This window comes from Salvelinus alpinus, chromosome 37, assembly GCF_045679555.1.
Source record: "Salvelinus alpinus chromosome 37, SLU_Salpinus.1, whole genome shotgun sequence".
Taxonomy (NCBI): Eukaryota; Metazoa; Chordata; class Actinopteri; order Salmoniformes; family Salmonidae; genus Salvelinus; species Salvelinus alpinus.
In genome coordinates, this window is record NC_092122.1 from 6,165,001 (window position 1) to 6,190,263 (window position 25,263).

Sequence of the window (25,263 nt, forward strand, 5' to 3'; positions counted from 1 at the left end):
GTGGGTAGAGTCTAGTGAGTGTGTGGGTAGAGTCTAGTGAGTGTGTGGGTAGAGTCTAGTGAGCGTGTGGGTAGAGTCTAGTGAGCGTGTGGGTAGAGTCTAGTGAGTGTGTGGGTAGAGTCTAGTGAGTGTGTGGGTAGAGTCTAGTGAGCGTGTGGGTAGAGTCTAGTGAGTGTGTGGGTAGAGTCTAGTGAGTGTGTGGGTAGAGTCTAGTGAGTGTGTGGGTAGAGTCTAGTGAGTGTGTGGGTAGAGTCTAGTGAGTGTGTGGGTAGAGTCTAGTGAGTGTGTGGGTAGAGTCTAGTGAGTGTGTGGGTAGAGTCTAGTGAGTGTGTGGGTAGAGTCTAGTGAGTGTGTGGGTAGAGTCTAGTGAGCGTGTGGGTAGAGTCTAGTGAGCGTGTGGGTAGAGTCTAGTGAGTGTGTGGGTAGAGTCTAGTGAGCGTGTGGGTAGAGTCTAGTGAGTGTGTGGGTAGAGTCTAGTGAGTGTGTGGGTAGAGTCTAGTGAGTGTGTGGGTAGAGTCTAGTGAGTGTGCATAGAGCCAGTGCAAAACAACCAAGATAAATGAATAATAAAGGGCGTCAGTGTAAATTGTACGTGTAGCAAATGTTAGGGTTAGGGTTACCAATGTTACCAATGGTACATGACTATAATATTATTACACATTCGACGCACTAAAACATCATCAGACCTACCTCTTCTGCACACCATGCTGCAAACTCATGACAAGTCATTACTAAAAGCTGATTGGCTTAGAGACCAGTGAGGCGGGGTGAAGGATGAGGTTGAGGAAATTAGCATACTGGGGGTCATAAATGTGACAAGTTATGAAAAGTCTTGGTGCTGAGAATCTCTTTATATATAATTTTTTTTTGCACTCACAGTAGCCTATATACAGTTGTGCCGCCTGGTCTATCTCAAACATCAGCATTTTACAATATTTTATTTAACCTTTATTTGAGCAGGGAGTCCCATTGAGATCAAGGTCTCTTTTGCAAGGGAGCCCTGCATAAGATACCTTATCTGGTATTGAGATAAGAATAGTATTGAAAAAGAAGCCAGGAAACTATTTGATGCCCTTTTAGACCTCCTAGCTGAACTCAGAGGTGGGGGGGGTTGCCTGCAGGTCAAGTACGGAGGTGAGATTGTACAAAGAGCAGTTATTTCAGGACTGTGCGCTGCAGACTGCAGTACATCGCCACCAGAACCAAACAAGCAGAACCTGCGAGGACCAACCAACTGCAAATAGAAACTCCAGTTTTCACTCCAGAAGGAGACATTTAAAGGGATTTTTATTTAACTTTCATTAAGACTTCATGTCACGCCAAAAAAAACGTTAAAAGGGACAAACAAGCCAGCTTCTCTGCGCTGAGACCGAACACAGGCGAGCACTCCCCGATGAGGCTGGAGGCCGTGGCAAGGATGGACCTTATCAAGAAGCTATGGAGAGCACGCAAGCTGATCCTGGTGGTGCTGATCCCGCTGTCGCTGCTGCCGCTGCCCCTCATCCACCCCACCAGCGTGAGTACCCGACTTCATCATATCATATCACTAGCATGACTAATATTGCGCATGGGTAGGCTATCTGCTTTGTTCTTCCGAGTTAGCGTACATGAAGCAGAATAAAATTGGGGGTGAGAACAGCTATCAGTGTCTTTATGATTATATTTAGTCATAATACATAACCACAGTGCAAATATTTCGATTTACCTCATATTCCAATAATGCTTTACTAATGGAGACTTGTTTTACGCATTTTTTACGCAATCGGCGTCTGTGCGTAAAGTGCAACATTCCGCGTGTTTACACTTCACAGTAGGGTGCATTGTTGTACAGCGGTTGGCACCACAGGCGGCAGGGAGAAAAGGAATCTGTGCCAAGCTATTAGGTTATATAACTCAGCTCAGCTATGTGGGGACGGATCTGGTCGTTCTGTTTGCGTGGAACCACCTGCGGTTCCAGAATGCCCTCTCACCAATTACAGAATTTGTCAAGTTCAGAGAGGGATAGAACAAGGGAGCATGTGGTCAGCTGCAGCTACAGAACCTGTCATACTCTGTTTTCCTGTGTCAGCCTGAGAGAGTTGTAGTAATATGCCTTTCTGGGTTCAAACCCGGAGTTTTTACTCCGGGACTGTGTTAGCCCACTGAACTAAAGCCTAGTCTTCAGGGTACTTATTCATTATGATCTAAATCGCTAAACTGATCCTAGAACAGCACTCCTAGTCGGAGACGCTTTATGAATCCCGGCCCTGGTCTCAGGCAAGGGATCCTCCTTATCTCTGAAAGTAGGATGAACTCAGCTCCTTGGGGTTTGAGTCAGGAGCAAATCATGTCTAATGAGTAGATTAACTGACCTAACTGTGTTCAGAGATTATCAGTAGAGATCATCATATGAGGGAATGCAAACAGTGTTTCCTTTTAATCATCGCTGTTTCTCCAGAGGAAGATAAGGGCTGAATTGAACTAATGAGTGAATCCAGTCTTGCTGTAGTCATCTGAAAGAAATCTCACTGTCAACACTGATGAACGGTTATCCAGATGAATTATCTTTATAAAAGCATTTGGCCTTGATGAAGAGATAACACGAATGCCTGAAAAGCCATCTTCTTTCATTGATCTCGTCATTCACTTAAGGGTCATGTTGAGTCATGGTCTGAAAGGCGAAGTGACCATGCAACCTCCAGATGTGGATAGAAACTGTCTGCTGAGTCACCTTTGACCTCTTGACAACTGCTTGCTCATTGCAGTGAAATATCACACAGTCCATCCATACACATGACACATTGGAGAAACAAATTGAGCAATTGACCATTTAGAAACATATTTCCCTACTATCTAACCAAATGAAACTCTTTAAGTAAATAAGAGATACCCCATGATCGCCTCAATAACCCAGTTCTCTGATGAAACTGAAAAAAGGATTAGATTCTGAGTGAGTTTATTGATTCATTGAAAGTCCATCCATTGCATGGCAGTTCTCCACTGTGTGACAACCTCTGATCAATAATCTCTCAGGATCACTGATTGTCTCTGTCCCCAGTCACCTGAATGACCGAGATCTGACTTCACATCCCGTATCTGACAAACACTAACTACTGGGAGACAGTCAGATCACCTGGGGACACTGAAAGGGGGTGTTGTGTTCCCACCTGGGGCGGTGTGGTCAGGACTGGGCATGTCCAGTAGGGCACATGTGGAGAACATGCCCAGGCAGGTGTTAGTGGCCAGGGTTGGTGGCTGCTGCCTCAAAGGTACCATGGAGAGGCCAAATAGTCTCTGTGTGATACACAACAATATTTAATATTGTTTTCAATGAGCGGTTACCCTACCAGTGTGTGTGTGTGTGTGTGTGTGCATTGCTGGACAGTCCAACGGTGTGTGTGTATGTATAGCTGGTATATTGCCAGACCCCTCACCTCGCTGGCTAGACAACCTCTACTCAACCGGGAGTTACACGATACGCTAGTCAGACAAGTGCCTGACACATCACCTGTATGCCACATATTATGGGAAGGGAGATTTCCAAGGCTTCCTCACTTATGCATGATAAGCTACCGCTGGTTTAATGTACAATGTGACCACCACTGTTGGTCCCGTGGGAGTACTGTGCGTTACCCCTCTACCTATACCTAGGGTAACAAAGGATCCTTCAATGTGGTGAGATAGATATGCACAGCTCACTAATGGAGAAGGTCAAAGATATTCATTGACTCGACGAGCTCAGTGTCTTAAAATCTTACTCATCTGTTTTTGACGGGAAGCCGCCTCAAGTTTCCGGAAAGCAAAAAGGTTAAACAGGTACATTTGAATGAATGACTTAACAAATCCCATTTTGATTAAACTGTTAGATTGGAATTTGGATTGGCTCTTTCACAAACTGAGCACATTCTCCATTGTTTCCATGGCAAATAAATGGTGTTGAAATGTGAATAACGAACACGGCGGTTCGGTCTCTGGATAACTTTGGAACTGATAGATGCACACACACGCGCTACATGTTAATGTTTTTAAATGTATGTCAATTGTAAAGTCTTTTGCCTGTGATGTATTTTTCGTTATGTGTCAGATCCCAGTAAGGCTAGCTGTCCCCATTGGTGTCGGGTAACGGGGATCCTAATAAATCAAATGAAAAATCGAAATCACTTTCTTTCAGGGAACAGTATTATTGCACTCCAATAAACCCTAGTGGAATAAACTCAGACAAATGAACCCTGACAATATGTGGAACCTAGCAATGTGTTTGTTTGACCAGAAATTCACAGAAAGTTTAGCATTGACAGTAAGAAACGTTAGAATACAGGCATAAATGTATGAGGTTTAGCCCTTGGCAAACTGCATTGTTGCACAAAAGCCCAATCCCTTGTCTCTTCCCTATGTCTCACCCCACGTGTCTCTGTCCCCTGTAGGAGGCCTGTTGTGCGTACGTGTTGATAGTGACAGCAGTGTACTGGGTGTCAGAGGCTGTACCCCTGGGAGCTGCGGCCCTCGTACCAGCCTTCCTATACCCACTGTTCGGAGTGCTCAAGTCCAGCGAGGTCAGTAAAGTATCACTCACTCTCCTCTCTCTTTCTCCCGCTCTCTGCTAAGGGCACTGAGGACCAGGAGCGCGTGTGCGCGCGCACACACACACACACACACACACACACACACACACACACACACACACACACACACACACACACACACACACACACACACACATACATTGAACAAAAACATAAACAGAACAAGCAACATGCAACAATTCCAAATGTTTTACTGAGTTACAGTTCATATAAGGAAGTCAGTCATTCAAAATATATTCATTAGGCCCTAATCTATGGATTTCACATGACTTGGTCACAGATACCTTCAAAAAAAAAAGTAGGGGCGTGGATCAGAAAACCAGTCAGTATCTGGTGTGACCACCATTTGCCTCATGCAGTGCGTCACGTCTCCTTTGCATAGAGTTGATCAGGCTGTTGATTGTGTCCTGTGGAATGTTGTCCCACTCCTCTTCAATGGCTGTGTGAAGTTCCTGTATATTGGCGGGAACTGGATCACGGCTGTCATACGCGTTGATCCCGAGCATCCCAAACATGCTCAATGGGTGACATGTCTGGTGAGTATGCAGGCCATGGAAGAACTGGGACATTTTCAGCTTCCAGGAATTGTGCACAGATCCTTGCAACATGGGGCTGTGCATTATCATGCTGAAACACGAGGTGATGGCGGCGGATGAATGGCACGACAATGGGCCTCCGGATCTCGTCAGAATATCCCTCTGCATTCAAATTGCCATCGATAAAATGCAGTTGTGTTCATTGCCCTAGCATATGCCTGCCCATACCATATCCTCACCACCACGATGGGGCACTCTGTTGACAACATTGACATCAGCAAACCGCTCGCCCACACAACATCATACACATGGTCGGCGTTTGAGAGGCCGCTTGGACGTACTGACAAATTCTCTCGGTTTATGGTAGAGAAATTAACATTAAATTATCTGGCAACAGCTCTGGTGGACATTCCTGCAGTCAGCACGACAATTGCACGCTCCCTCAAAACTTGAGACATCTGTGGCACTGTTCTGTGTGACAAAACTGCACAGTTTATAGTGGCCTTTTATTGTCCCCAGCACAAAGTGCACCTGTGTAATGATCATGCTGTTTAATCAGCTTCTTAATTTGCAACACCTGTCAGGTAGATTGATTATCTTGGCAAAGGAGAAATGTTCACCAACAGGGATGTAAACACATTTAAGCATTTTGTGCATATGGAACATTTCTGGGATCTTTTATTTCAGCTCATGAAACATGGGACCAATACTTTACATCTTGCATTTATTTTATTTTTGTTCAGTGTACAAACACACAAATGTACATTCAAACCAAAAATATTCCTTTTCTCATAATTCTTGTTCAACTGTAAATACGGTAATCTGAGCACCTGACTCCCACTATGGCCGAATTAACTTAAATGTTTTTATTTTTTATTTAACTAGGCAAGTCAGTTAAGAACAAATTCTTATTTACAATGACGGCCTACCAAAAGGCAAAAGGCCTCCTGCAGGGATGGGATTAGAAATAAAAATAAATTAAATAAAAATCTAGGACAAACACACACAGTTACATGCGTGGATGTGTTGCATATGGATGGATGCTTTCTAGGAAGAACCTGAGAAGTCCTGTCCCATTGCTTTGTAATGCCTCTGTGATGACTGAAAGGGAAGTAGGTTGACCCAATCCCATTCTGAGGAAACAAAAAAAAACTCTGCATTGTTGTTGACACCTGGTTTACACTCGCTAACTCGCTAACTGTAGCCTCATGGGTGAACTAACAACCACAGACGATGTCCTTGTTCAGCACCTTCTAAAGTGTTTCTAAAGGCTTCACGAAGTCTTAAAAGTGATCCTTCATTCATTATCCTTAGTCTGACCTTTCACCTATACCGTAAATTCACCATCCTCCTCTCTTGTTATGTGAAGAGACGGTCATGATGTCACAGACCCATGTAAACATGTGAGTGACTCACTCGTTCTGATAACCTGACATGATCAGATCATCAGTTATCACGAGGTGTCTGTGTGCTAACGTCTGATATAATACAGGAAGCATGGTCGTCAGAACCTCTCTGGTCGTCTCCAGTGAAACACTTATCACCGAGATGATGGCCTCGTGTACTGATCAGAGTAACCCATTAACCCCTGCTGGACAGGAAATGGTCTGTCATTAAACCAACCCCAAGTGGTCCCAATGACCACAATTAATGGTTCCCTCTCCTCACTATATCAGTGTTACATAAAAAATAACCACTTAGTTGCTCATGTGATCTGATCGCATGGACAAAACCTGCCAAAGAAGGCTGTTAGTGTTATTATAAGCTATTGTAATCATGTTTGGTAAATATCCACGTTTTTCTGCAACTCTTTGCTCTGATGACTAGACTTGTGTACTGTACTTAGTGCCGCTCTCTCACACCTCACCTTGCCTCGCCAATGGGATTGCTTTACCTCAGTTTTAACCTGGCACAAACAAGAAGGTGTTACGTGTAAAACCTTCCCCCTGCCAACTCTCGTGCCGTGCTATGATTTCTGGGTCACATTTTTAGTTCGTATGCCTCCAATTGCAAATGTTTGGAAAGGAGCAAAGCTCAGACGTGTTGATCCAACTGATCCATCTGAGCCCATCCTGGAGTACAGTATGTTCTTCTCAGAACTCAACCGGTTCTGATTAAAAATGAGAACTGGACAGAAGTCACGATGGTTAGGAATATCTAGTCTAGTTCCAATAATCACAAGAGGTCAGTTCTCTGTAGTTAGAGGTCATGACCTGTGGTGGTATACAACAATATACTGACTAGTGACCATGACATAAACAGCTCAGATTAGTGGGGGGGGGGGGGGGGGGGGCGACAACGACTGCAAATACAGGATTTTTTTTTAATGAATCCAGGTGTGTGTTCGTGCGAGCCACATGTAAGGATTGAGTGTATATGTACGTATAGAGTGCTATAAATACTGTGTGGTTGTCTTCGGTACAGGTAGCTGCAGAGTACTGTAAGGACACCACTCTGCTGCTGATGGGGGTGATCTGTCTGGCGGCCTCCATAGAGAAATGGAACCTCCACAAACGCATCGCTTTACGCATGGTCATGATTGCTGGAGCCAAGCCTGGCATGTAAGTACGCAGCTACCATAACACACATGTGCGTGCACACACGCGCACACACAAGCATATATAAATCAATTACACACTCACACACCCTCAACTTCTCTCTCCTGTGTGTATTCACAGGTTGGTGCTGGGTTTCATGTGCTGTACGGTCTTCCTGTCCATGTGGCTCAGTAACACCTCCACTACTGCCATGGTGATGCCCATCGCTGAGGCCGTCCTGCAGCAGCTCATCAGCACCGGCGTGGCCGACACCCAGGAAGACTCCGAAACCGTCGAGGCCACCGAGGACGACTGCCTCAGCGGTATGGCTGCCCCCTCACTGCCTGCAGTAAACATCTCAGTGACATGGTAAATTGTACATAACTGTAATCGTTAAATGGTTTTGTTTTGCTCCGTTGCAGACAAGGAAGAGAATCTAGAAAAGAACCAACTCGAGCGTCTGTATCGCAGAGACAGGTAAGACCTGAGGAGCTTTGAGACAATCACTGAAGAATCACATACAATGCAGTCTTGCAGTCCACATCATGAAAACAACTCCAGTGTTATACTTTTGAACGTGTTCTGTTTTATCCACAGCTGCGTGAAGCAGGAGCTCTGCACTCTGACTGAGGTGAGAACATATACCTTTGTAAACCTGTGTAAGAATATCTGTAGTTTCATTCTTTTACTTCAACGTTAATTCTCCATTGTGTGTTTCGTTCTCTCAGTTTCCGACTGTGGAGACTAACGGGACTGGTAGGAAGGCCAGTAAGGCCAGTCTGGGCCAGTTGTCCCTAAAGCAGACCAACGGACACCTGCCATCGGTCAGTAGACACACTCACTACACACAGAGGCATAACCAGGGTTTGAGTTTTAGTGAAGCTCGGAAAGGCAGGTCTTAGTGGTTAGAGTGTTGGGCCAGTAACAGAAAGGTTGCTAGATCGAATCCCCGAGCTGACAAGGTAGAAATCTGTCCTTCTGCCCCTGAACAAGGCAGTTAACCCACTGTTCCTAGGCCGTCATTGTAAATAAGAATTTGTTCTTAACTGACTTGCCTAGTTTAATAAAGGTCAAATACAATATATACAAATAAATAACCCCCCTCCCAATATTTTTTTAAAAGTTACATTTATTGCTATTTGGAAAACAGCAAAAATGACCCCAGACATGATCACCTTGGCTGCTGTAGGTTAATTCACCTCAATCAATCTACAAACACATTTGTAATGTTATACCCCTGAAAGGAAAGAAATGATCAACAGCCACACTGTTTTAGGAGCCTACTCTCTGTAAAGCAACGTTTTTATGAGAACTTAGTATTCTTGGGACGCCCGTACCAAATTGAAGTTGGCATTTAAAATGGTTAAGGTTAGGGTTAGATAGGGGTTTTGGTTAAGGTTAGGATTGGGGATTAGGTTTAGGGTATGGACATACCAAGGACCCCAAATAGCAATGGTTCATTAATACTAGCCAAAGCCCTTCAATGCAATAGAAGTCTCTGCTTGCAGCTAGCCACCTGACTGACTTATCTACATCACAGGAGGTTGGTGGCACCTTAATTGGGTAGGACGGGCTGGTGGTAATGGCTGGAGTGGAATTAGTGTAATGTTATCACATAAAACAACTCCACTATCACATGGTGTTTGATTCCATTCCATTCGCTCCGTTCCAGACATCATTATGAGCCGTCCTCCCCTCACCAGCCTCCACTGATCTACAAAGCTATACATATCTATAAGCGACTACCAGTTGTGCACTCATTCTCAGAAAGTCGGTTTTTGTTTCTTTGGGGATGTCTGTAGACACTGCAGGAGTCGCGGGACCATTTTAAAACAGCCTTTTGACCGGCGTCTCGCAAACACACTGTCAGCAGCGTCTACAGTTTTCCCTACTTCTCTCGTGAGCCGACTCCGAGCTGGGGTAGTTTGTTTCACGTCTCAGGCCCTCAGTCTGTGCCGCGAGAGGGCGGAGTTAGTCGTTTTGAGAGAGTGGTCAATGTGCTCCTAAAAAAAAGGCAAATCCAGGAAGCAAATCCAGAGGACGCATGCGACCATAACTAACAAACCACTGTTCATGATTCCACTCGTTCGCAAAGAAGCAGGCTCAATGAAAACTCAGTCAGATCAAGAATATAAGCGTTCTGAGCTTTGACCAACGCTGGGAGCTATATTTAGATGTTGACCCGTCATTTATTTTCTTTATTGTGTACAAAATATGTGTATATACATGTACAGTGGGGAGAACAAGTATTTGATACACTGCCGATTTTGCAGGTTTTCCTACTTACAAAGCATGTAGAGGTCTGTAATTTTTATCATAGGTACACTTCAACTATGAGAGACGGAATCTAAAACAAAAATCCAGAAAATCACATTGTATGATTTTTAAGTAATTAATTTGCATTTTATTGCATGACATAAGTATTTGATACATCAGAAAAGCAGAACTTAATATTTGGTACAGAAACCTTTGTTTGCAATTACAGAGATCATACGTTTCCTGTAGTTCTTGACTAGGTTTGCACACACTGCAGCAGGGATTTTGGCCCACTCCTCCCTACAGATCTTCTCCAGATCCTTCAGGTTTCGGGGCTGTCGCTGGGCAATACGGACGTTCAGCTCCCTCCAAAGATTTTCTATTGGGTTCAGGTCTGGAGACTGGCTAGGCCACTCCAGGACCTTGAGATGCTTCTTACGGAGCCACTCCTTAGTTGCCATGGCTTTGTGCTTCGTGTCGTTGTCATGCTGGAAGACCCAGCCACGACCCATCTTCAATGCTCTTACTGAGGGAAGGAGGTTGTTGGCCAAGATCTCGCGATACATGGCCCCATCCATCCTCCCCTCAATACGGTGCAGTCGTCCTGTCCCCTTTGCAGAAAAGCATCCCCAAAGAATGATGTTTCCACCTCCATGCTTCACGGTTGGGATGGTGTTCTTGGGGTTGTACTCATACTTCTTCTTCCTCCAAACACGGCGAGTGGAGTTAGACCAAAAAGCTCTATTTTTGTCTCATCAGACCACATGACCTTCTCCCATTCCTCCTCTGGATCATCCAGATGGTCATTGGCAAACTTCAGACAGGCCTGGACATGCGCTGGCTTGAGCAGGGGGACCTTGCGTGCGCTGCAGGATTTTAATCCATGACGGCGTAGTGTGTTACTAATGGTTTTCTTTGAGACTGTGGTCCCAGCTCTCTTCAGGTCATTGACCAGGTCCTGCCGTGTAGTTCTGGGCTGATCCCTCACCTTCCTCATGATCATTGATGCCCCAAGAGGTGAAATCTTGCATGGAGCCCCAGACCGAGGGTGATTGACCGTCATCTTGAACTTCTTCCATTTTCTAATAATTGCGCCAACAGTTGTTTCCTTCTCACCAAGCTGCTTGCCTATTGTCCTGTAGCCCATCCCAGCCTTGTGCAGGTCTACAATTTTATCCCTGATGTCCTTACACAGCTCTCTGGTCTTGGCCATTGTGGAGAGGTTGGAATCTGTTTGATTGAGTGTGTGGACAGGTGTCTTTTATACAGGTAACGAGTTCAAACAGGTGCAGTTAATACAGGTAATGAGTGGAGAACAGGAGGGCTTCTTAAAGAAAAACTAACAGGTCTGTGAGAGCCGGAATTCTTACTGGTTGGTAGGTGATCAAATACTTATGTCATGCAATAAAATGCAAATTAATTATTTAAAAATCATACAATGTGATTTTCTGGATTTTTGTTTTAGATTCCATCTCTCACAGTTGAAGTGTACCTATGATAAAAATTACAGACCTCTACATGCTTTGTAAGTAGGAAAACCTGCAAAATCGGCAGTGTATCAAATACTTGTTCTCCCCACTGTATATGTTTTTTTCCCCCCACAAACAATGACTCACTATACTTGCTCCTCTCTCTGTTCCAGACAGCGATCAGCATCCCAGAGCCGAAGAAGGAGAAGGAGAGCAAGGACTCTCGCTACCCCACCAAGAGAGATCATATGATCTGTAAATGTCTGTCTCTCAGCATCACGTACGCAGCCACCATCGGAGGCCTCATCACCATCACCGGCACCTCCACCAACCTTATCTTCGCCGAACAGTTCAACAAGTAAGCTTACCATTACCATACACTGCATTGAATGCAGTTCAATAGGTACAATACCCGGTAAATACCTCATGGCCTATCAATACACTATCAGACAAATATCCCATGTGTAACAGTGTTGCAAATCTGGGCTCGAACCAGAGACCCTCTGAACATATCGAAAACAGGCACCCACGAAGCATCGTTCCCTATCGCGCCACAAAAGCCACGGCCCTTGCAGAGCAAAGGGGGAAAAACGTTCAAAGTCTCCGAGCAAATGACCAATTGAAACGCTACCAGTGTGCACCTCTAACTAGCTAGCCAGTTCACACTGGTCACACATGGTCTATTAATATCAACAAAATACAGTACCACACATTGCTCGCTAATAGATACAATACCTGACTAATACCCCATGCCCTGTCACTATCATCCAAATAACAATCTGTCATTTCTGTCTCAGTGAAACTTAAATGGATAAAGATAGTTGAATAGATGAATTATACCAATGTTCCCTCTAATTTGTGGGAGCACTGAGCAAAGTTTAGGTCTTGTGAGTGGAAACGTGAACATTGTGAGAATTTTGTGCAACTTCTGGCACGCGTTTACAGTGAACACTGAGGCTGTACCCTTACAGTTTTAGACAGTAGCCAATAGGCTATTGTGGCTATTTGAGCATAATGTAGCATTTTAACATTTTCATAACATAACATTTTCACATGGAAATAGCTTTTGATTTCGATGATATAGCCTATAGTAGCCTATATGTGGTGTTGAATGCAGGCATACATTACATGAAACTTTTGGAGAAAAAAATTACATTATGAAGGGCTTGACATTAATTAATGATTTTTTACTTGGTCTGTAACACCATGGGCCAAATAGCTAACTGTAAATTGCACTGTATTGTGTTGTATGATGCAAGAACCCCCTTTACAAAATAAAATGATTTATTATTACCCGAGAATTAGACAATGTCGGCTACCCATCTGCCTATTGGCTTATTTGCATATTCAAGCCTGTCTCAAAATGAAACACTGCCCCTTTAATTAAGACATAAGCTTTTTACGTGAATGGCTTTTTAAAGACCGCTTGAAATGTAGCTTACACGTTTTGTGCTCTTGTAGGAAGCAGTAACTCCCCATTGCTGACCTATACTTATCTATAACTGGCATAATAACTCGCTAACTAGCAAAGAATATCAACAAATGTGCACACTGGCGGGCTCTGATCTGAACTGATCTGAAGACCGCTAGTGGGCTACCCCCGCCAATAGAATTCTACTCGGTTGCACTCTGGCTCTGCCTACAACAAAATCACACACTCAATCTTGCAAAGTTAGATTTGTTTTGGTTTGTTGCATTGAAACGGTCCTAATTGAAATGTTGATTCGATCATAGAAAAAAACGTTGATCTATATAGCTCAAACTAATCATGCAAATTCGGCGAATTTTAATCTCTTGTGTCCCTCCTCCACATGGCATTTCTTCTGTGCCGCAGGCCTGGAGGAAGTGCGCGTCACCAGCGCAGTTTAGAGGGAACATAGAATGATACATGTCATGTTTAACTCAGTGACAGAGGGTGTCAGGGTCCATAGGAAACAAAAGGACAAAGAGGCCTGGGATTGATGGATTGAAGGATTGGTGTAAACCCTCTCAACAATCCCACAAAGCCGATTTCCTGGGCACTTTAATAAACCAGCTAGGCTAAGCCAGGAAAAATGGACTCTTTTCATGTAAAAGTAACTCTGACTGTAAATATCAGACTTACTTCTCACCCTGTCTATCCCCCTCCTTCCCTCCCTTCCCAGCGCAAGTAAAATATGTGAGTCAGTAATTAGTAACTTCTTCATGTGTAGCTCTGTCAAACTGGGGCCCAGATTGGTAAAGGACAGCTCTGTGGGTCAGTGGGTTTGCTGGTGATCCCCCAAAAGACGATTTATTGTCTGAGTAGCTATAACAGGTCCACACTAGTGAAACCTAACCCTGTAGGCATTTTTATCCTGCTACTGCGGGAACAGAGAGTTCCAACAGAGAGTAATGTTCACAACAACACCAGACCAGACCCATCCTCTTAAACACCGGTATGCAGATTTTGTCAAAGCAGTCAATAGTCTGCAAAATGATTTTGTATTATTTAGTATTATTAGTATTATATTATATTGATAGTCAAATGTGGTAATACAAATAATTAATGATACTCAATATATTCTGCCTTACACCTAATATGCAATGAGACCAGACTCCAAAAGATTCCCTCAACATCAATAGTCATTACTTCAGGATTTTGGGATACTTCAGGATTTTGGGATACTTCAGGATTTTGGGATACTTCAGGATTTTGGGATACTTCAGGATTTTCGGGATACTTCAGGATTTTGGGATACTTCAGGATTTTGGAAATTAAGCCCTTTATCTACTTCCCCAGAGTCAGATGTACTCATGAATACCATTTTTATGTCTGCACACAGAGACATAAAATTGATATCTACGAGTCCATCTGACTGTGTGTGTGTAAACAGGACCTTGGCCGGTACTTCCACATGGAAAAATGAATGAAAGCCCTCAATAACCCTTGACTGCAGACAGTGTGGAGGAGGGGGGGGGGGGGGGCAGATATCGAACAGCAGAGCAAGTATACGAAGAAGAAGCAGCGAGTCAGCTCGTTTTTCAGCAAACAGAGATATCACCATATCACTGCCCACTATTGACAACTACTAGATATCCTTCCACATAGCCCATAGAGGCAGAAAATAGACCTGAACGTATCCATTGTGTGGTCAATGACCTGCAGATGTCCTGTTCTGATCATGATCAAAAGAAAAGGGTTGATGGTTAGTTTCTGCTGGTTCTAAGGTTGTAGTAGTGGCCCCTCCTTGAGTCTGTAATGACTTGTTATACTGAGGGTAGCCCTAGTGGGTCTTCAAACCCAGAACTACAATTTCCATCAGATTCCATCAGATGCTCCATTGGGTTCTGGGGGAGATGTATGAGATAAGATACTAACGAGACTAGTGAAGTCTCCACCCCCCCAAAAAGGAAACTCTAAACCAAAGCCACTCCACTTCCAAAAATGTTCTGCTCGAAATCTTTGCTTGAAATCCAAGCCCACATTTTAAGCACAACCTTAACCCAACCCTGATACATCTAAATAACCAGTGGCAGAAAACACCGGAACAACTGTTGCTCTTTAGTCGTCGCATCCATTTGGTCTGTCCACGAGAGATTAACCTGCAACTAGTAGTCCATCACCATAGACATGACACCAAAAGGTCAGATTCTGAACCTCTTGGCGAGATTGCTGGTGTTATACTATGAGGACAATACCCTTACCGATTGTGAGATGCAATTGGTTCAACGTTAACCATGCTCTCTGTATCTCCTCCCATCACTAACTAGTCTCTCTCTCCCCCTTGCAGTCGCTACCCGGATGCGAAGGTGATCAACTTTGGGACCTGGTTCATCTTCAGTTTCCCCATCGCGATCATCATGCTGCTGCTGACCTGGGTCTGGCTGCACTTCCTCTTCCTCGGCTGCAAGTAAGCACCTCGCGTGCATGCGAAATGGAGGACGACACGCACACAGGAACACACACACACACGTTGTGCAGGCATCTCCGTGATATTAACCTAACCGTGTTGTTGTGTGTCCAGTTTCAGGGAGACATGCTCGTTGAGTAAAAAACGTAAGACGAGGAGAGAGATGCTGTCAGAGAGGAAGATCCACGACGAGTACATAAAGCTCGGGCCCATCAGGTGATTTTTAGACTCGTTTGCTAGTTACAGCTGGGACAAGAAACTAGCTGTACAACCAACCATGTTTGAGGACTAATTGACGGTACAAAAGCTGAAGGAAAACAATAAAACTGACCTGTGCGTTGTTTCCTCTGGGCTGTAGCTACCCAGAGGTGGTGACAGGAGTGTTCTTCGTCCTGATGACTCTGCTGTGGTTCACCAGAGAACCAGGCTTCGTACCCGGGTGGACGTCGCTGTTCGAGAAGTACGTAGCCACCATTTTGTAGTGTACTATCAAAAGGGGGGGGGAAATGGCGCACTATTAACGGAATAGGGCGCCATTTCAAATGCAGTCGATCTCATTGAGACTATCGTTGACTAAGGAAGGTTAAAAAAAAAATTAAACGCCGTTGTTAAATGTTGTGTTTTGTTTCCGCAGGAAAGGATACAGGACCGACGCCACTGTCTCTGTGCTACTGGGCTTCCTGCTCTTCCTCATCCCGGCCCGCCGGCCCTTCTCTCGGGCCCCCAGAACCCCCGCAGGGGACGGCTCCGCAGAAAGAGACCCAGACCCCATGGCCCCCATGATCACCTGGAAGGACTTCCAGAATCTCATGCCCTGGGAGATCGTCATCCTTGTGGGAGGGGGCTACGCCTTGGCTGCTGGCTGCAAGGTACCAGGTTATACAGTATACTGTACAAACAACAGGGCAGATTGCTTAGGATGAAAATCATCTCAAACGGCCAAGTTCATGCTGCAAGGTAACATACAGGAGCTTTAATATGGATACTAGGCTATATACACTATACCAGGGTTTCTTCAACGATAGTTCGGAACCCAAAGTGGGCCCTGGGCATGTGAGAGGTGGGTCGCGAGTACATCTATAATCACACACTATTTCATCCTAATTTGGGTCAATAGAGGAGGATTTGGGTCACGGGAGGACGGTCGATGTCTCATTTGGGTCCCGATTTGAAAAGGTTTTACAACCAAATCTCTATGTAAATGGGATGTTTTATAAGGTTCCAGACACTTTTTTTGTTATTTCACGTTTTTGAGAAACTTACCCCAAACAGCAAATCACTTCCTAATTCTCGTTGTGTAGTATGGGGGCCCTGTAAAAACATAAACAAAGGCTCCAAAAACACCCAAATACATCCTTTTAGAAATGACAAGTTCTTTAGATGTGGTACACATTAAACTTTTTATTTTATTTTTTATTTAACTAGGCAAGTCAGTTAAGAACAAATTCTGATTTTGAGCGATGGCCTAGGAACAGTGGGTTGACTGCCTTGTTCAGGGGCAGAACGACTGATTTTTACCTTGTCAGCTCGGGGATTCGATCTAGCAACCTTTCGGTTACTGGCCCAACGCTCTAACCACTAGGCTACCTGCCGCCCCAATGCGGGTTACAGTATATACTGTATACACGTTACTGTATGAGCTATTAAGTTGCGTCACAATCTACATTACATACATTCAGCGTGGTGTGTGTCTGATCGTGTTGTGTGTATGTGTGTCTGGTCATTGTGTGTGTGTGTTCAGGTGTCAGGGCTGAGTGTGTGGATCGGCAGACAGCTGGAGCCGATGAGTGGTCTCCCCCCGTGGATGGTCACGCTGCTGGCCTGCCTGCTCGTCTCCGCGGTTACAGAGTTCGCCAGCAACCCCGCCACTCTCACCGTGTTCCTACCTATCCTCTCTGCTCTGGTAAGAATAACAGTCATTCTCTGTCAATCTTCTCTACCTTTCCTCTGGATCGTCTCTGGTAAGAAGCACACTCTCTGCTCTAGAGAGAACCACAGTCGTTGTCTATTCTCTCTTTCCTAACTATCCCCTCTATCCCTGAGAGCCCGTGAAGAAGATCCGAAGCCCCATCCTTCAATTTCTCAGCTCGATTCTCAGTGTCCTCAAATAGCCTACACACTTCTACTCTCTTCTCTCAACATCAACACAACCATCTGCTCGCCTCCTCTCTCTGTGGCACTGTCAATGTTATTGAAAACACTCCCGAGACACCCTGTTCCTTTGCCTGACACTCAGTTATGTGACCTCTGTCCTCTCCCTCCCTCAGTCGGAGACCCTGCAGATCAACCCTCTCCACACACTCATCCCCGCCACCATGTGTGTGTCATTTGGGGTCATGCTGCCCGTCGGGAACCCCCCCAACGCCATAGTGTTCAGTTACGGACACGTGCAGATCAGTGACATGGTGAGACACAAACACAAACACATAAGCACCAACCCCACTGGGACGGCACAGCGCCAAGCAGAATCAAAGGCCGTTATTGCAATAACGCGCAATTCAGCAAGTTTGTATGTAACAGTCCTATTATACAAGATTATAACGGATTTATTTAATAGTCGTAATACCTTCTAATGACCAGCAATCAGTCACTATAACTAGAGCCCTGTGTTCTGCGCAATCATGTGACATGCCTGGATTTGAGCCTTTTTATTTACAGCTTTTTCATCAAACTGTCTGCGTTTTCTTTTCATGTCAGGTGGTGCAGCACCATCCTCAGACAATTGATTTCATTTTTTGGTGTAATTCTCATTTCTGGATAAATGCAAGTTTTATCATCACATACTCAAGTACATTGAAGTGCTTCATCTGCAAGCTCTACCTAACAGTGCCGTAATCAATATCAAAATAGTTTAACTAATAAAAAATATATAGAATAAAGAAGACATGAGAAATAAGAGGACTTGCTAAGTCACATAATTGCAGAAAACACAGGGCCTTAAATAGAACGCCGAGGCTAAGGCACATACTGTAGCTCTTCAATGATGAGTGAGAGAACAAGTACATCTTTCTTACCTTGTGTTGTTGTCTGTCTCAGGTGAAGGCAGGTTTTGGGGTGAATCTGATTGGTGTTCTAGTGGTGATGCTGGCCATAACGACCTGGGGCGTGCCCCTCTTCAACCTGACTGAGTTCCCAGAATGGGCCATCGACAGGAACGTCACTGGCAGCTTATAACCACGCGGGGGCGTGAGAGTGCAGTCAGTCACGGAGAGAGAGAGAGCGGAAGAATGCAGAAGACGTCTCTAAACAGAGACACTCGCCGTCTCTTTTACTGTAAATGCCAAATTGAAAGGGACTGAGGCTTATTCCTTCAGCCGGGCTGGTAACGTCTGAGAATCGTGCAGGTTGGGGAAGACTGAGTGGAAGAAGCACCACAAGGGAGGAGACGCAGAGGCTGCATTTTCATAGGCGGCCCAATTCAGTTTTTTTTTTTTTTTTACCACTAATTGGTATTTTGACCAATCAAGATCAGATATTTTGCCAATAATTGCACAAAATATCTGAATTGGGTTGCCTGTGTAAACGCAGCCAAAGTAGCATGGAATAGACTCCGACTCGAGTCAATGGATCATATTGCCTTTTACTCCATATTACTGTATGTTGCTGTAAATGTTACTTTTTATAGATGTTCTAATCTCTCCACCCCATATAGCCCATCAAAAAAACATTGAATCACATGACGAGACACAGCATACTGTATGTCACACATAAAATTCCTAAAGGTTTAGCTAGCACAATAACCACAAAAACAGTATTCTATGCATATGGCATCGCTAATTAGAATCCTACTCTAGATTTACAGTAGTATACAATCGTCATGGTGTTACATACTGTGTCCCTACTGTTAGTGTGCTGAAATACCCTATATAGTGCACTACTATTGACCAGAGACATAGAGAATAAGGTGTCAAGACAGATAATAGAAACCAGAGAAAACTGCAGAGTAAAGTGCCTCTCCAATCAACAGCCAAATCACGAGAGCTGTCTGTCGCTATGACTACAGAGCAAAGTGTACATAATTGTAGACCATGACTTGTATAAAATGCTTTATATTTTTTTGAACCAATTGAAATGTAATTGTGTGCCTTTTCTGTACTTTATTCACTGTCGTCATGAGAATGTAGGCCTACACAGAATGTATGCACGTTTAAGCAATCTAAATCCTACATCTCTGTTTACGATTGATTCAAAGTTGCACAAGTTCGTACGTTGTGGTTTTAGAAGACGCCTCTAGAACCTTTGTAAATACACGCCAACTTGTAATATAAAAGGATGTGCCTCGTGTCAAACCAATCCAATGAAGTGTGACATTCATGAATGACACTAACGTAGTCGTTCCACTCGTATTCAACTCACTCAGAATAGGCCTAGACACATGGAAATGAAACCAATGTTATGAAATAACAATGAACTCGTGACTCATCTTTATTGAACGCGACAAATCACACACACACATACTGTCACGGTCTATTCGTAAATAAAGAATATCTGCATCCATCTTTGACAATAGCATGAATTAGAAATGATTCGGTGGTTAGACTGTCCGTTACGGAGCAGTTGATTTGTTCAGTTGATATTATGTCAAATAAAAGCATCGTCACACCACATACAACCACTTGATGTTGTATTGAGAGAGTAGAGAGACACAGAGAAAGCCTGTAGAACCATGTCAGCGACGTTGACAGCACTCGCCGTGGTTACGTCACCACACACCTATCCCTGTGTGACGTAGGTATGGTCACAAGGAGTGCCCAAGTTAAGTGCACACTTGGGGAGAAGCTTGAGAATCTGACCGCGGCCCGTAGGTGACATCTACCCCGGCGTGTCCAGGTGTGAGGTCACTGACCTCCAGCAGCTGTCGTCACTGGGAGGCATAGCGGGATTGTGCTCTAGTGTCCAGTGACAGTCCACTGCTGTCCATCCTCAACCAGGAGGCCCCTGGAAGCCCTCCTCTCAGTCTTCTGACCAGTGGCTACTGGCTAGGACTGTGACTCTTTAGGCCCGTCAGCAGGCTCAAAGCCCTCCGTCTGCATCTTCTCCTTATACTTCAAGAAGTCCCTCCTCTTGCTGAAGTATTTCACCTGTCAGGATCAATGTGAGATAGGATGTATTTGAGCAGGACCAGGCTTGGTGACCCCAGTGAGTTTACTAATGTAGCTACATCAGAGCAAGTAATAAGGGAATTCGACCACCATGAATAGAAGCAGGGCTTTATATACAAACATTCTAGATCTAGCCTCCCTCTCTGGCTAGCTCCGAGACAGTCTGTCATATTCAACAGAGTAACAGGTAGGTTACCGCTAGACTGAGACCAGACAGGGAGACTCACCCACTGAGCAGGACAGCTCGCCTCAAACTCCTTCTGGAACTTCTCACAGGAGGCGGCATTGTCCTGGTTATCATCAAGGCACTTCCACAGCTCGTCCCTAGCGCCCCAGCATGCTTTTCTCTGGTTCGAGTTAGGGGCTGACATCGCTGGGCTAGGGGGAAATTTACTAAAACAACGAGAGGAAAAAACAGGTTCAGTCAACCACATGGCACAATCTGCAATTTCAACAGCCTGACCCTGCCACTTTGTTTGGTAAGGTCAGAGATGGGGAAATATAATCACCCCTCTACAGTGCATTCGGAAAGTATTCAGAAGCCTTGACTTTTTCCACATCTTGTTACGTTACAGCCTTATTCTAAAATGGATTAAATAGTTTATTTTCCTCATCAATCTATACACAATACCCCACAATGACAAAGCAAAAACAAGCTTAGAACTGTATAAAAAAATGTAAAACTGAAATATCACATTTACATAAGTATTCAGACCCTTCACTCAGTACTTTGTTGAAGCATCTTTGGCAGCGATTACAGCCTCGAGTCTTCATAAGGTATGACAAGCTTGGCACACCTGTATTTGGGGAGTTTCTCCCATTCTCCCATCCCATTCTCCCACAGCTATTGTCAGGTCTCAGGTTCGATCGGATTCAAGTCCAGGCTCTGGATGGGCCACTCAAGGACATTCAGAGACTTGTCCCAAAGCCACTCCTGCGTTGTCTTGGCTGTGTGCTTAGGGTCATTGTCCTGTTGGAAAGTGAACCTTCACCCCAGTCTGAGGTCCTGAGCACTCTGGAGCAGGTTTTCATCAAAGATCTCTCCGTACTTTGCTCCGTTCATCTTTCCCTTGATCCTGACTAGTCTCAGTCCCTGCTGCTGAAAAACATCCCACAGCATAATGCTGCCACCACCATGCTTCACTGTAGGGATGGTGCAGAGGTTTCCTCCAGACGCGACTCTTGGAATTCAGGCTACAGAGTTCAAACTTGGTTTCATCAGACCAGAGAATCTTGTTTCTCATGGTCAGAGTCCTTTAGCAGGCTGTCATGTGCCTTTTACTGAGGAGTGGCTAACCCAGACGACGCTGGGCCAATTGTGTGCCGCCATACCGGACTCCCGATCACGGCCGGTTGTGATACAGGCAGGGATCGAACCAGGGTCTGTAGTGACGCCTCTAGCACTGAGATGCAGTGTCTTAGACCGCTGCGCCACTTGGGAGGCTTCCGTCTGGCCACTCTACCATAAAGGCCTGATTGGTGGAGTGCTGCAGAGATGGTTGTCCTTCTGGAAGGTTCGCCCATCTCCACAGAGGAACTTTAGAGCTCTGTCAGAGTGACCATCAGGTTCTTGGTCACCTCCCTGCCCTTCTCCCCTGATTGCTCAGTTTGGCCTTGCGGCCAGCTCTAGGAAGAGTCTTGGTGATTCCAAACTTCTTCCATTGAACAATGATGGAGGCCACTGTGTTCTTGGGGATCTTCAATGCTGCAGAAATGTTTTGGTACCCCTCCCCAGATCTGTGCCTCGACACAATCCTGTCTCGGAGCTCTACGGACAATTCCTTCGATCTCATGGCTTGGTTTTTGCTCTGACATGCACTCTCAACTGTGGGACCTTTATATAGACAGGTGTGTGCTTTTCCAAATAATGTCAAATCAAATTAATTTACCACAGGTTGACTCCAATCAAGTTGTAGAAACATCAATGATGATCAATAGAAACAGGATGCATCTCAGCTCAATTTTGAGTCTCATAGCAAAGGGTCTGAATACTCATGTAAAGAAGTATTTGTCATTATGAAATTTTGCTTTGTCACTCAGTGCTGCCCACTCTCAAAGAGAAACTCAAATTGAAGGCCATCCTGGGTACTGCAGGCTTCCATTAGCAACTCAATTATCCTCATAACTACTTCTGTGTGTGATTTGAAAATAATCGGTTCAAGGAATCGGTTTCATAATTATTTAGACACTGAAGCATTTTTCTTCTTTTGGCTCTGTACTCCAAAAGTTTGGATTTGAAATAAAACAATGACTGAGGTTAAAGTGCAGAATGTCAGCTTTAAATTTCAGAGCCTTTCCATACATATCATTTACAGCACTTTTTGTACATAGTCCCCTCCATTTTAGGTGAGCAAAAGTATTAGAAAAAATTCACTTATGTGTATTAAAGCAGTCAAAAGTTTAGTATTTGTTCCCATATTCATAGCACGCAATGATTACATCAAGAATGTGACACTACGAAATTGTTGGATAAATATGCTGTTTGTTTTGGCTGTATTTCAGATTTTGTACCCAATAGAAATGAATGGTAAATCATGTATTGTGTCATTTTGTATTCACTTTTATTGTAAATAAGAGTATAATATGTTTCTAAACACTTCTACATTAATGTGGATGTCACCATCACGGATAATCCTGAATGAATTGTGAATGATGATGAGTGAGAAAATTACAGACTCACAAGTACCATACACTCCAAAAATGCTAACATCCCATTATTGTAATGGTGAGAGGTTAGCATGTCTTATTGGTACCATGATTGTCTTCAAATTGTGTGACAAATGCAAATGATTTGGTCCTATGTCAAGTGTACGTAGACGGGAGGGATATCGTATGCCAGCTGACCCAAAATGCTGCAATTGTGGTGGTGAACATGCACCCGAATTTATGTAGTGTCCTGTTCGGCTCAAGGAGACGGAAGTGTCTAGAATAAGGGCTGTCCAGCATGTCGACTCTCCAGAGGCGTTGAGAAGAGTGGAAGAAAAGAGTAAAGTTGAAGAACTAATGTCAGTAGGAGTAGAGACGCCAGATAATATTCTTTGTCAACAGAGGGATCCTGACCTGTTGCATCTGAAGAAGGTGGACTTTGTAGCATGTATTTCATTGGTTATCAACAGCAAAGCGCACACAGAGAGGAAATCAGAGGAAAAAAAGAGTCTTCGTTGTGAGTGCGGATGAGTGTTTCTTTGTGACTCGGGGATTTTACAGCAGAGGCACCCTGTCGATGAATGCTCCGTCCTCACTGCCACCTGAGACTGTTTAGGGATGTGATTCTTACTGTGACTGTAGGATTTATGTTTTTTTGTTGTATTTTCTATGATGTAGGGTTCCCTCCCTGTTAGTGAGCATTTCTCCACTGCCAAGATAATCCATCCACGTGACAGGTGTGGGATATCAAAAATCTCATTAAACAGCACGATCATTACACATGTGCACCTTGTGCTGGGGAGAATAAAAGGCCACAAAATGTGCAGTTTTGTCACACAACACAATGTCACAAGTTGAGGGAGCTGGCAATTGGCATGTTGACTACATTAATGTCCACCAGAGCTGTTGCCAGAGAATTGAATGTTAATTTATCTAGCATAAGCTGCCTCAAACATAATTTTTGAGAATTTGGCTGCATGTCCAAGCGGCCTCACAACCACAGCCCACGTGTATGGCGTTGTGTGGGCGAGCGGTTTGTTCAGAGTGCCCCATGATGGTGGTGGGGTTATGGTATGGGCAGGCATAAGCTACAGACAACAAACACAATTGCATTTTAGATGGCAATTTGAATGCACAGAGATACCGTGATGAGATCCTGAGGCCCATTGTCGTGCTATTCATCTGCTACCATCGCCTCATGTTTCAGCATGATAATGCACGGCCCCATGACGCAAGGATCTGTACACAATTCCTGGAAGCTGAAAATGTCCCAGTTCTTCCATGGCCCGCATACTCACCAGACATGTCACCCACCGAGTGCGTTTGGGATTCTCTGGATCGACGTGTAGACAGCGTGTTCCAGTTCCTGCCAATATCCAGCAACTTAACACAGACATTGAAGAGGAGTGGGACAACATTCCCCAGGCCATAATCAACAGCCTGATCAACTCTACGTGAAGGAGATGTTTCACGCTGCATGAGGCAAATCAAATGGTTGTCACATCAGATACGGACTGGTTTTCTGATCCACGCCCCTATCTTTTTTCAACTGATGCTTATCTGTATTCCCGGTCATGTGAAATCGTTAGATTGCGGCCTATTGAATTAATTTCAATTTACTGATTCCCTTATATGAACTGTAACTCAGTAAAATATTTGTAATTGTTGCGTGTATTTTTGTTCAGACTACAAGCTGGCGAGCTCTATTATAATCAGTGACGCAAAAACCAACGCACACATATCCCTTTTATCCTGCAGCCCTCATATTCTACAGCCTCCGACATAGGTAAGGAGAGGCTTTCAGCTAGCTGATTTACAAGTTTTATTCCTCGAGAATCAAGCTCCAACCTTACAGATTGTGCCTTACTAGCTGACTAAAGCTAGCTAGCTAGCTAGCTAATCTGTTTCCAAACCCAACCCAAACTATTATCAAGCTAGCTAGCTAATGCGCCCACGTTATAATCTTGACAACTCACCATGAATGTTTATATCACTACTCCGGTATGAATAGTTTGTTCAATAATGCCAAAAGAGCATTTAATTGATGTAATTTTTAGTTGTGTAACATGTTTCCCCAGTGCATTCAAGGACAGCTGCTTGTGGAGTAAGGACTTCCGTCGCATCTCAGTGACGTAAAAGTTTTTTTTTTTTTTTCACCATAGAGAATGACAGAGGCCTCTGGTAGCCAAAAGGCTATGTTATCACAGAGTTTCGAAACCCAGAGGCACAACATCGAGAGACTTCCGGGAATGTCGCGAAACAGACAAAATAGGCCATGCCGGG

The 25,263-nt window shown here is 44.4% G+C and overlaps 2 protein-coding genes across 5 annotated transcripts; one reads left to right on the forward strand and one right to left on the reverse strand.

Moving 5' to 3' along the window:
• The first annotated feature begins 864 nt into the window (after positions 1-864).
• On the forward strand, positions 865-20,718 carry slc13a4 (solute carrier family 13 member 4). The gene is made up of 15 exons (XM_071386552.1): positions 865-1,516; positions 4,404-4,532; positions 7,523-7,659; positions 7,777-7,958; positions 8,058-8,112; positions 8,233-8,266; positions 8,364-8,459; positions 11,534-11,718; positions 15,113-15,232; positions 15,347-15,448; positions 15,591-15,692; positions 15,867-16,101; positions 16,974-17,135; positions 17,500-17,637; positions 18,269-20,718. Exons 1-15 carry the CDS (start codon positions 1,394-1,396, stop codon positions 18,404-18,406), a joined length of 1,938 nt encoding a protein of 645 aa, XP_071242653.1. The 5' UTR covers positions 865-1,393; the 3' UTR covers positions 18,407-20,718.
• Positions 19,642-25,150, reverse strand: coa6 (cytochrome c oxidase assembly factor 6). Of its 4 annotated transcripts, none has more exons than XM_071386556.1 (4): positions 24,957-25,100; positions 24,279-24,346; positions 20,562-20,727; positions 19,642-20,313 (listed from the first exon to the last, which is right to left on the reverse strand). In XM_071386556.1, the coding sequence occupies exons 3-4, from the start codon at positions 20,703-20,705 to the stop codon at positions 20,212-20,214; spliced, it is 246 nt and encodes an 81-aa protein (XP_071242657.1). In that variant the 5' UTR covers positions 20,706-20,727; positions 24,279-24,346; positions 24,957-25,100; the 3' UTR covers positions 19,642-20,211. The 4 variants fall into 4 exon arrangements, with proteins under 4 accessions (XP_071242657.1, XP_071242655.1, XP_071242658.1 ...); XM_071386554.1 differs by having other exon boundaries at positions 24,279-24,363; XM_071386557.1 differs by having other exon boundaries at positions 24,279-24,453.
• Between the last annotated feature and the right edge of the window lie 113 nt (positions 25,151-25,263).